This window comes from Buteo buteo, chromosome 23, assembly GCF_964188355.1.
Source record: "Buteo buteo chromosome 23, bButBut1.hap1.1, whole genome shotgun sequence".
Classification (NCBI taxonomy): domain Eukaryota; kingdom Metazoa; phylum Chordata; class Aves; order Accipitriformes; family Accipitridae; genus Buteo; species Buteo buteo.
Window position 1 is genome coordinate 5,320,332 of NC_134193.1, and position 11,283 is coordinate 5,331,614.

General features: G+C 63.0%; 1 protein-coding gene and 2 long non-coding RNA genes across 3 annotated transcripts; 1 reads left to right on the plus strand and 2 right to left on the minus strand.

Moving 5' to 3' along the window:
- Positions 1-597: 597 nt before the first annotated feature.
- On the minus strand, positions 598-1,843 carry LOC142043548 (uncharacterized). Its single transcript, XR_012654073.1, has 2 exons — positions 1,457-1,843; positions 598-1,364 (listed from the first exon to the last, which is right to left on the minus strand). It is a non-coding gene; the product is annotated as an uncharacterized LOC142043548 (long non-coding RNA).
- A 1,653-nt stretch (positions 1,844-3,496) lies between these two features.
- On the plus strand, positions 3,497-8,283 carry LOC142043665 (uncharacterized). Its single transcript, XR_012654097.1, has 3 exons — positions 3,497-5,532; positions 7,285-7,404; positions 8,092-8,283. It is a non-coding gene; the product is annotated as an uncharacterized LOC142043665 (long non-coding RNA).
- Positions 8,284-8,699: 416 nt separating this feature from the next.
- Positions 8,700-11,075, minus strand: CLPS (colipase). Its single transcript, XM_075055156.1, has 3 exons — positions 9,777-11,075; positions 9,051-9,173; positions 8,700-8,970 (listed from the first exon to the last, which is right to left on the minus strand). Exons 1-3 carry the CDS (start codon positions 9,870-9,872, stop codon positions 8,833-8,835), a joined length of 357 nt encoding a protein of 118 aa, XP_074911257.1. The 5' UTR covers positions 9,873-11,075; the 3' UTR covers positions 8,700-8,832.
- Between the last annotated feature and the right edge of the window lie 208 nt (positions 11,076-11,283).

Consider the following 11,283-nt stretch of genomic DNA (forward strand, 5'->3'; position numbering starts at 1 on the left):
CACCTTCGTGCAACACTCTCCCCCCCCCCCCGCCCTCCAAGGGCACCCCAGCCCCCCAGGACCAACCAAATAACCGTCTCCCACAGCTGGGGAGGGAGAGGCGCGGGTTTGGAGGACACAGCGGCTGCTGGGACAGGCAGAAATGTTCCCGTTCGGTACGAAGGAGAGAAGATTTTTGTTAAGAGCTGCCTCAAAATACCCCCGAGATCAGAAATAATGTGCATTTGCAATTAAACATCTGACCGCTGCTCGAGCACCGTTCAGCTAATTGCAGTGCCTGAGCCCAGAGGGGCAAAAAAAAGCTGGGGGGGGGGGTGGTGGATCACTGGGCCAATTTAAAATTCAGCATCTCTAAGTCTTTTTCTCAAGTGTGTTTTTACCAGATTTGTGTTGGAGCTGGTGCTCGCAGCTCCTGACCTGCACCCCGATTCCTGCGTGTTGTTCCAATACCCCCCCCAGGGCCAGGCTTACGGCAGCGCTGCTTTGACGGATGCTTGCTCGCAGGTCTCCTCTTTGATACTGAGTTCGATTTTCTCAGCTGTAATTTATACACCAATGGTACTCACTGGAAATAGGGAGTTAAAAATTAAAGCCCACTTTAGGAAAAAAAAAAAGATTTATTTTCACGACATTTCATTTTTCCCTCTCTAAAATAAAGCAGGTGAATCTTGCATTTTGGTTTTAAACATTTCCCGCCCAGCCTCCGAGAGCTTTAAATTTCCATTTACCAAAGAAGTATTGTGGGTTTCCAGTATCAGGAAACCCCGCAGCTTAATTTTATGCAGGCCCCCAAAAAGCCCTGAAAAATAGCATGGGACTGATGGCAGCAGCGGCAGGGGGGGTCAAGCCTGCTTTGTCCTTGCACCACAAAAAAGGTAAATTTGTTTGCATAGAGAAAAAAAAAAAGCAAAATACATGGGAAGAAAACACCAGAGTGTTTTTTTTAAAAGACATCTTCAAATCACTGCGATACCAGCGCCAGACCCCCTGGCTCGCTCTGCTTTCTTGGGTGGTGGGATGCCTCAAACGCACCCCCTTTCCCCAGTGCCGGGGTCTGCCCCGTCCCCCCCATCCCTGTAACACAACCTGGAGGAAATCTGCTCCATAAATAATCCCAGCCAGCTTCGGGGTGGCTGCCAGGGGCACTGCTTGTTCCCCCTCGCCATCCAGCTGGCCGCACATGTCCTGCCCCAGCCCTGTGCCCGCCACGCGACCGTCACCCGGCCCCGAAAGGACAAGGGGTCTGGGGGAAACCCTTGCCCCCCACCGGAACCGGGGAGCAAAGCCCGGAGACCTCCATTTGCCGGTGATGTCCTTCCTTGTGCCAGCCCTCGAGCACCTTGGGTGATGTGAGAATGGCAGTTCTGGAAAAAAAGAAAAAAAAAATTTTAAAACAAAATAGGGGATATTTTTATTCATGCTTGTCTTCTGCTAAAAATAACCGGCGTTAATCTGCCTTGAGAGCGCGGGGAGGAGAGGCGTCCCTCTGCCTCGGCTTCGCAGCTGAAAGCTGCATCGGTGAATCTCTCAAGCGTGTTGGAGAGCAGAGGAAATGGGTTTTCTCCTGGTTTCCTTCCACATGTGACAGCACGAATCGATGGCCCCGGGTTTAAATCGATGGCCCCGGGTCAGATGACCCATGCGAGATGCTCCCCCTCCCAGGGGGACCAAATCCATCCCTTCGCCCCCGCTACCCAGATCCCTGCCCGCTGCCCATTTTGGGGAGCAAAGCCGCTTTTTGGCAGGCTGGTGGTGCCGTGGCACCCCCTCCCCCCGCCACGTGCACCCCTCCGAGGGCCCGATTTGTCACCCGCGGCACGGGGTGCAGCGTGGCAGGAGCCGGGTGTTTACAGGAGGTGCAGCCGGGTGTTGCACAACAGGCAGCGGAGTACGGGAGGACACGCTGTCCTCGTCACTGGCCGTGGGTGCAGCTGCGCCAGCGGCAGGGACGGATGGTGGGGCCAAGGGGACATGGGGGGACACTGGGGGGGAGTGGGGGGGGGGGGCAGGAGGGCAAGACCACCCGCTTGGCATGGGGATGCTTGAGACAGGGGGTGCAAAGCAGCCGGCAAGCTGCTTTCTGCATGAAATCCCCCTCCAAATGTTCCTACCGGAGGGGCCGCGGGTGGGATACTGGGTGTCATCGTGGAGCCTGGCCGGTGGCAAGCGGCCGGACCCAGCCCTGGGTGATCCCTCCTCCGGCTGCGACCCCCCTCTCTTTGCTCGGACTCACGGCTCCTGCCATACATTTTTACCGGCAGAGGGGCCGAGGCATCCCCGGGACGCGGGGGGACCCTCGGAGCAGCCCCTGCTCCATCGCAGGCCTGATCCTGTCCCGTCCCCCAGCGTGGCCAGGGCTGGCCCTTTCCCCACGCTTTTCCAATCCATAAATTTCCGGGTTGCGATCCGAACGCCGGCCCTCGTTGCAAAAAAAAACCTCACGCAAGCAGGCGGGGGTACCTCCAGCCAGAGGCTTTGCCGGGGCTGGATCGGTCCCCAAGTCCCCGACTCCCTCCAGACACCGGGGACGGCTTTTACCGCTCGAAAGGACACAAATATTTTCCCAGATTATTTCCACCCTGGGGAAAAGAGGGAAAATCCCTGCACCCCCTGACTGGAGATGAGGTGGGGGGGGGGGCAGGGTCCCCAGGTCCCCCAGCCCCACCGGAGATCCAACCCCGCACAAGCGAGGGCAGGATGCAGCGGGGCCGGAGCGGGGAGGATAAATAAAGTCCGGCTTTGCCGTCCTGGCCTGGGGCCACTTCGAACACAAAGTACATTCCGGTCTGGACGTAACGAACTGTACCAGCCTCTGCCGGGGCGGGCGAGTGACTGGGGGTGGCTGGGGCTCCCCGCCTGCCCCGCCGGGATCGGGGTGTCGGGGTGCGAGGTGACCCCCCCCTCTCCTGCGTTAGGTGCAGGCGTCGGCGGAGGGTGCAGCACCCCCGGGGATGCTCAGCAGCGAGGCTGTACCGTGCCGTGGGGATGCTCCCACCGGAGGGATCCGCACCCCAAAAAACACCCAGGAGGGATCCCCCCCCATCCCGCCCTGGGGTGGGGGGGACATCGCACCCAGCAGGGACACGCACAAGCGTAACTCAGGCCAGTGCTCCGGTTGCACCCCCCCCCCCAAACTTCCCCCCCCCCCCAGCTCCCAGGGCTTTAGCTCCCCGCCGCAGCATCCCCAACCCCATAAGCCGCAATGGGGGGAGCCCGGGGTGGGGAGGGGGGGGCCGGGGTCGGCCCCTGTCCCTGCTCGGAGCAGCCCCGGGCGGGCCGGGTGCCAGGAGCCCGCCCTGGGGACACGATGTACCGGCGGAGCGCAGGGACAGCCTGCCTCGGCAGCGGGGGGGGGGGGGGGGACGGGACTGGGGAGGTGGGGGGAGACCCTGCCGGGGGGGGTGCCATCACCCCTCACCCCCCTTTCAGCATCCCCCGTAGGGTATCCCCAGCACCACCTCAGTACCCCCACCCCAATATCTCCCCTGCATTTCCCTCCCCCCCCCGGTGCTGCCCCGCTCCCACCCTCCCCAGCTCACCAGCATTTTGGGGGATTTAATGCTAAAAATACCCAGCGAGGGGGATCCCAGCCGGGGGGAGCCCCCGCCCCCAAACCTGGCTGTCACAAAGCACCCAGCCTTGAGCTCTCCCCCCCAGCCCCCCCTCGCCCTCCCTACCTCCCCATATTCCGCTAATTAATTCCTCCATCAGCACAAATAATTCAGCCTGAGGATTTTTCCACTTGTGCCCCACTGGGAAGCACCAGGAGGGGTTCATGGAGGTGCGTGGGGTGCCTGGATGTCCCCCGGGGCCACCTCTGTGTCCCCATGTCCCACTTGCAACCTCCACTACTGCCCCGAGCTGGGCAGTCCTCAGCCCTGGGCTGCTCCGGGCTGGGGGAGCATCCTCAAGGGCCCCCACCCCTGGCCATGCTCCCAGCCCCAAAGCCAACCCCGAAGGATGGAGGAGGGACGGGGACCCCCACACCAGGTTTTGGGGCCCCCAGGGCTGCGGTTTGCCTGGAACCGGTCCCTGCCCGCCCGCCGGGTCCTTCCCCTCTTCCAACCCCAGGGAAAAATATCGGAGCGGAAAAACAGGAGAGTGTCTGACATTGTTCCCTCCGTCACATGTGAAGGCAAAGCCGGAGAGGCCGGGAAAAATCTTCAACAATTGGTTTTGGCAAGAAGAGGCAAACCAGAGCTTTTCATGAATTTTTTTTTTTTTTTTTTGTTGTTGTTGCTAGAAAGGTTGCTTTCCCTCCAGCGGGAGTTTGAAGCACGGCTTCTTGCCAGCTCCATCCCTAAACCATCTCCCCAGGATGGTGCAAACCTGGCCCAGATTTAGGAAAACGCAATTGGAAGTCGCAGGATCAGGCCCCCACATCCCTGGGGGCGGCAGTTGGGTGTGCGGGGGGTCTGCCCCCCGTTGTACCCCATGGCTTGGACCTGATGTGGGGGCTTTGCTGCTGCAGGTCCAGCTTGAGGTGTCCCATGTCGGCACGGGGTGGTGGGGGCAAACTGGGCCATCTCCCCAGGGATTTGGGGTTCCCCAAGCCCCCAGTGATGGTTGGGGTGTCCCACACCCTGCAGGGACGTGCTTCATCCCTGCGGCTCCTGCTTTGCAAACGCAGTGGCCACCTCCAGCCGAAAGCCACCCTGGCAGAGGGATACCCCGAGGGGGGCCACTGCCCCCCCCGGCTGCACCAGCCACCACCCTGCCATGCCCCAACCGAAACCAGGGGGAGGAAAAGTCATCCGGGGGGGGGGGAATAAAACCCAGCAGCAAAAGCAAGCAGGCAGCCCCAGATGCCTCTGAGCACCCCTAAAGACCTCTGGGGCACCCCCAAATACCTCCGTGTACCCCCAGATGCCTCCAGGCAGCCCCTTGGGTGCGCTCCCGCAACACGAGCCTCCCACAAAGCACAGGCACCCCCAGCACCCACCCACCCGAACCCCATGAGACCCCCTGACCCCGCCGCAGGATCAGGCCCCTGCATGACACCAGTCTGCAGCAAACTGGGGGGGGGGGGGGGGGGAATCAGGCTGTGCCTGGGGTCTGCCCCCTCCCCAAAATCACTGCCCTAAGCTAGGTGCTATGGGGCTGCTGCCTGCCCAGGGTCCTCTGTGAGGGTGGGGGGCAGCTCAGACCCCCCAAAAAGCATTTACCCCACAGGGTGAAGGCTGCAAGAGCAAACACCCCCCCCCTCCCCGGCCCCCTTTTTGGGGGGGAGTTGGCAGAGCTAGGAGGGTGCTCCCCATTTGAGGGGGGGGGTCTTTGCTGGGGGGGTCTGCGAGGATGGGCATCGGGTGGGCACCCCACTGGAGACCCCCCCCTTGCAACCCCAACTCGTGATGGTACATGGAGGGGGGGGGAGAATGCGGTGAATTGGGGGTGCAGGGACACCCCGGGCTGGGCAGAGAAAAGGAGCTTCAACCGCATCTTTGCAGAAACGCAAAAAGAAATGACTGCTGAGGAGAGGAAAAGGCAGCGTTTTGCGAAAAAAAAGGGTTAAAGCAGCGCGGAGGAGAAGAGGTGAAGGCCGAGGGCTGGCGGAAAGGGGGGGGGAGAGAGGGAGGAGGGAGGTTGGGGAGAGGGAGCGCGGCTCTGCGAGAACATCCTGTACCCTCCTGGTAAAAACAGCCCAGGCGGGGGGGGGACAGCGGGGGGGGGCGGGAAAACCTTCCAGGCCACCCCCCCCCCGGTGTATTGGGGGACACTGGGGGCACCCCAGGGGTGAGCAGGAGGGGATGGGGGTGCAAAGTGGGGTGCAAGCCTGGTGATGGGGTGACACCGGGGGGGGGAGGGCGTGGGGTACCCCCCCCCCCCGCAACACCCCTTCAGCTTCATACTTCTCCTGATTGCTTTTTAACCAAGGGGGGGGGGCCCTGTGCAAAGCAGGGTGGGGGGAAGGGGCACCCCAATGCTTGCACCTCTTCATTGCCCAGGGTGAACTGAGATCCTGGGGGGGTGTGCATGTCCTCATCCCCCCCCCCCCCAAGCTCTAAATAGGGTGCGGGGGGGGGCACCAGGGTCACGCCAGCAGCTGGGGATGGGGTTGCACTGCTGCCATGCAAAGTGGGGTGGAACCCTGGTGATGTGGTGAGACCAAGGGGGGGGGGGGCTTGGGTTGCCCCCCCTGCGATGCTCTTTTGGCCTCCTACTTCTCCTCCTTGCTTTTTAGCTGGGGGGGGACACACACTGGGCAAAGCAAGGTGGAAGGAAGGGGCACCCCCAGTGCTTGCACACCCTCCATCACCCAGGGTCCCTGGCAGGAGGGGGGCATCCCCCTAAGTCCCCCCCCAGCCCAGCCAAGGACCTCACTGCAACAAAATCCGCCTGCCCAAGGATGCCCTGTTCACACCCCCCCCCAGCTCAGGGTGCCCCCACCCTGGTGTAGGGCCCCCCCCCCCGTCCCCAGGGCTGGCAGCACCCCACACGCGCCGGGGGCCCCTTCCTGTGTTTGTTAAGACTCCGTGAGTCAGGCGTCTGGTTTTCGGTTTAAGCCAATATTTACCAGCCCAGAGCTGCCAAAATAAAGCTGCCGCTTCACCAGTAAATACAGGGCCGAGATGGGGCGGGAGCCCGTTCATGTGGTGTGTGTGTCCCCCCAACACAGACACCCCCTTCCCACCTCTCCAGTGCCCCCATCCTCCTCCTGCCAACATAGGGACACCCCAAAAATGAGGACACCCCAAAATCCCCATCATATACACCAGGAATTGGCCCAGGCTGGCCACCCCCCCAATATCTTCCCCCTCCAGGGAGGAGGGTGAACCCCAAAGCAGGGCTCAGGGGGTGTCAGGTCTATGGGGCTGGGTGCATTTCAGGGTCATCCCCCCCAGAGGCTGAGCTGCCCCTGGGGTTGGGGTGTCCCTGCTAGGCTGGGGGGGGGGGGTCCCCAGGGCTGGGGGGGGGCCAGGCTGCGGGCACGCTGCGGCTGCCCTCTGCTGGTCCTGGCACTGCCGGAGTCTGGACGTTGGCCGCATCCTGCCCATGCCAAGGATGCAAAGCCCCGGACGAGGCTGGCCCTCGGCAGAGGCAGGGCTCCCGGTATCCCCAGTATGTGTCCTGGGTGATGCCAGCCTCTCCAGGGTGCTCCCCACTGGTGTGGAATGGCGTGTGGGGCTGGGGACCCCATGTAGATGGCGAAGCCAGGGAGAGACCCCGTGTCCCATGTCACCTGCCCCACGTCCCCCCTCGCTCTGCCCGGGGGTGCCTGTCTGCTGCCGGAGAGGGGCTGCTGTCCCCATCCCTGTCCCCATTCCCATCTCCCCCTTCCTCCAGGCCTCATCCCACACCCACGAGGACCTGGACCTGGTGGCCTCCTGCTGGGACCACCACGACAACGAGACCAAGACCCTCAACGCTTTCATCACCCACCACAAGTTTCAAACTAAAATCCAGGTCAGCATTTTCCCCTCTTGCAGCTCCACTGAGCCAGGCTTGCAGGGGCCAGCAGGTCCCTGAAGCATCCCCTGCCCTGTCCCCACGCTGCCCCCCATATCCCCCCACCACAGTGGGGACTCCCCTGGCCGTGCCACCCTCCCAGCCATGTCCCCAGTGTTCCTGCGGGTGCACATCCTCAAGCTGCTCCTCACCCTTGTCCTGGAAAGAAAGTTTCCTGCAGGACACCCTCAGCTGCCCTGTACAGCCCCCGTCCCCCCATCCCGTCCCCCCCAGTGCAGAGCCGCCATGGGGTGCCCGGCCCCTCGGGGCGATGGGGAGCGACGCTGTGGGTGCTGGTGCACCTTCTGCCCCCAGGGATAGAAACACGTGGGGTGAAGATGGCACCAGAGAAGCCAAGAACCCCCCCTCCGGTGACTCCCTCACCCCCTGCTGCCCCCCCAGCTCTGCCAGGCATGTGCCTCCTCTTCCTCACTCCTCCGCAGCACCTCTGTGCCCCCTCCCCATGCCCAAACCACTGGCTCCGAGCTGGGCATCACCCCCCCGCAGCCCACCCTGCCCAGGGCACTGCTCTGCCAGGGGCAGAGTTAAGGGGATTTGCTGCATTGCTGCCAGCTGGGGCTGCTCCCAGCATCACCTCGCCCCAGGTCCATCCTGAATTCCCAAAACTCGCTGCACATCTCGCAGCCAGACAAGCTGCTGTAAAAGATGCAGGTGGGGGTGCTGCACGAAGGGCCCCCATGGCGTGTACAACCGCTGCCTGTACAAGGTCCTTTTCGGGGAGGACGCCCACCCAGCCGACCACCTCCTGGCCACGTCTGCCTGCTCCGAGGAGGAGGAGCAGCTCCCGGCGTGCAGGGTCATCCAGCGCCCACAGTGCGACACGGCAGAGGCAGACACAACCACCCAGCACCCCAAGCACCCACAGCTTCGACATCACCTTCAAGTCCCTCTTTTCGGCGACAAACCTTTTCTAGGGGACGTTTCCAACCAAAGCAGCGGCAGCGGCAAATAAACCGAGTCGAGCACAACCCGACAGCTCCCTTGGATCCTGGGGCTGCTGCATCTTCCCCTTCCCTGCACCCCCTTTGCTAACGCTCCCCCTGAGCAAAGCTCACCCCATGGCTCACTGCTGGCCCAGCCCAGATTATTATACAATTGCGTACGATGTGCACGCACATATAGGTAAAGCCGTCGTGTCCCTCTGGCTTTTTCCGGCACCTTCTGGCCCTGCTGCTCCCGTCCCAGGCCAGAGGGACACGCCGAGTGAAAACGCTGGCTTGCAGCTCGGCAGAAGATGCTGTTTACTCGAACGTCCCCCCCGCAGCCGGGGCAGCGCGGGCAGGTCCAGGCATCCCTGGGGAGGGGGATAAAAGCAGGGTGGCAGGGGCAGCATGGGGGGTGACACCGGGGAGGGTCTCTTTTCCTTCACCGCAACCCGTTGGAGCTCCGGGGATCCTTGCAGACACCAAAGTCGCTGTTCGTGATGGAGCCCACGATGGTCTTATCAACCTCACAGTTCAAGCCGCTCTCGCAGGGACATTCGTAGTAGACCCCATAGAGGCTCTGTGGGGAACCAAGGCACAGTGCAGCACGGGGGACATGCCCCTGTCCCCGGCCACCCCCCGGAGAAGGGGAGGACGTACCTTCGGAGAGCACTTCTGGAACTCGGCCGCCTTCGGTGCACATCGGGCCAGGCTCAGGCCGCTGTGCCGGTGGCAGCAGCCGCTCTTGCACTGGGCGCTCTGCAGGCACAGCTCCCCCGTGTCCTGCACCATGAGGCAGGGCGTGAGCACCAGGTCCTTCTCTGTCGCCCCCTTAATCCCCCCCAGGCGGGGGTCCGGGGGGTTTGGGTGGGTGTCGGACACCAGCTCTGCCTTTTGGCTGGGGCTCAGCACTGCTGCCAGCACCCCCAAGCCTCCTGCCCTGCAGCATTTCCTTGGTCTGGCCCAAAATACCACCCGCTGAAGTGCTGGTTTCTGCTGGGCTCACGGGAATGGGGCTGAGACACCGCTGGGAAAGCGTCCCCCCTGCCCATTGCCTGCGAGCCCCCCAGGGAGGGGGTCCTCACTGGCACAGGCAGCTGAGAGCTTCAATCCCATCCACGTTCAGGCTTCCCTGTCCCTTTGCACAGCTGCTTTCCCAGGCTCTGAGATCCCTCCAACCCCCGAAAACACAGCACGCCATCCCCACCTGCCTCAGTTTCCCCAGCCACAATAAGTTTTGCTCTCGGCAGCTGCAGCCGTCGCCCCGGGGCTCCCCCGCGTAGCTGCTGCCAGAGACCAAAGCACCGCGGACCCCTCCGACCCCCCCATTGCAGCACTCGGGGCGTCCCCCGGCTGTGGCAAGGACCGGGTTAGCATCCCTCTTACCAAGTTGAAGATGAGCCCTCGCTCGTGTGGGGCAGACAGGGCTGGGGCCAGGAGCAGCAGGACCAGGAGCAGGCAGGGGGACAGCATGTTGGCCATGGTGGGCTTGCTTGTGTCTCCGCCACGGGGCCGGCGGGCGCTTTATAGCGGGCGTCTCTATCAGCTGATGTGGCTGCTCCTATCACACCCCAACTCGTGGCATTGGGGCTGCGCTGCGACGCCCTGCCCAGGGCAGGAAAACAGCGATGGCCGTGCTGCCAGGCGGTGCCACGATGGGGACAACCTCGCCCTGCCTCCAGGTGACCATCCCACACCGGCGATGCCAGCCTGCCCTTTGGCAGCTCCTTTGGCCAAAGTCAATGCGAAGTAATGGCACTCCTGCGCTTCCCCCCGGGGGAGATTTCCAGTCTTCCCTCCTCTCCTTCGCCCTGCCTGCAGGGAGCCGTGGAGCTGGGGTTCTCCAGGACACCCTCCTTGCTGGGTGCTGCTGATGGGTTCATGGGCAAAGCGAGAGCCGGTGCCACGGCAGGAGCTCTGCTCTGTGGGAAAGCGCCAATCCCCAGATCCTCCATCGCTCGAATGTTATGATCACAGACGCCAAGAAACCCACTCGAGAAAGCCCAAAGTGTGGCAGGAGCAAGCCCACCCCCCTGCTAGCATCCCACCGGCCTCGCTCGGTGCTCCGGAGCCCACCGAGGTCCCCAGCCCGTGGGCTGCCATCTCACCTTGCCCTGCCTGCTATTTGCTCTCAGTGTTTCAGTGCTTGGGGGACACGGCTGATGAAAGGAAAACAGCCCTGGGAACGGCACAGCTTTTCGCGCCCGCCTTGGCCTGGCTGCTCTCGGCAATGATTAACACCGGGGCAGCCCTGGCCTTCGGCGACCACGGGGGTGACGCTGAGGCTGGCGCTGGCTGCAGGGTGACCGTCACGCTGGCATGTGTCATCCGGGTCCCACGGTGGGAGCTGAGCCTCTGCGGTCCCTTGGGATGCAGAGCAGATGTGACTCCTGAAGAAAGGTCCCAAGGTGGCTGCAAATACCCGCAGCCCGTCGGGGCAGGCTCCCGGGGCTGCCCACGTTCCTCTGGCAGCAGGACACTGGAGCCTGGCAGAGAGCTGGCCCTGCCCCAGGTGCTGGCTGATGCCCCAGAGTGTCCCGGCAGCAGGATGAGCCATTTCCCTTTCTGCAGCGGAGCTGTGGGGACTGTCCCCTCCCTGCCTGCAGCCCCAGCCAGCCCTGGAGTTGACAGGGGGGGTGCAGGGGTCCGCAGCCCCCCATCCCAATGATGCAGCACCCCATGCACCCCCCCTCCAGTGGGGGAAGACTCTGGTGATGGCAGCTGGGAGGGCAGAGGGGAGCAGCCAAGGGGGCACAGCATTTGGGGGACATCCTGGAGGTCACGGCACAGCCCCTGGCACATCCTGGGGGGCAAGACTCGCCCTGGGGAGCATCCCAACGCGCATGCTGGCGCATGTGGCACATCCTGGGATGCATCCAGGGGCGCGTGGTGC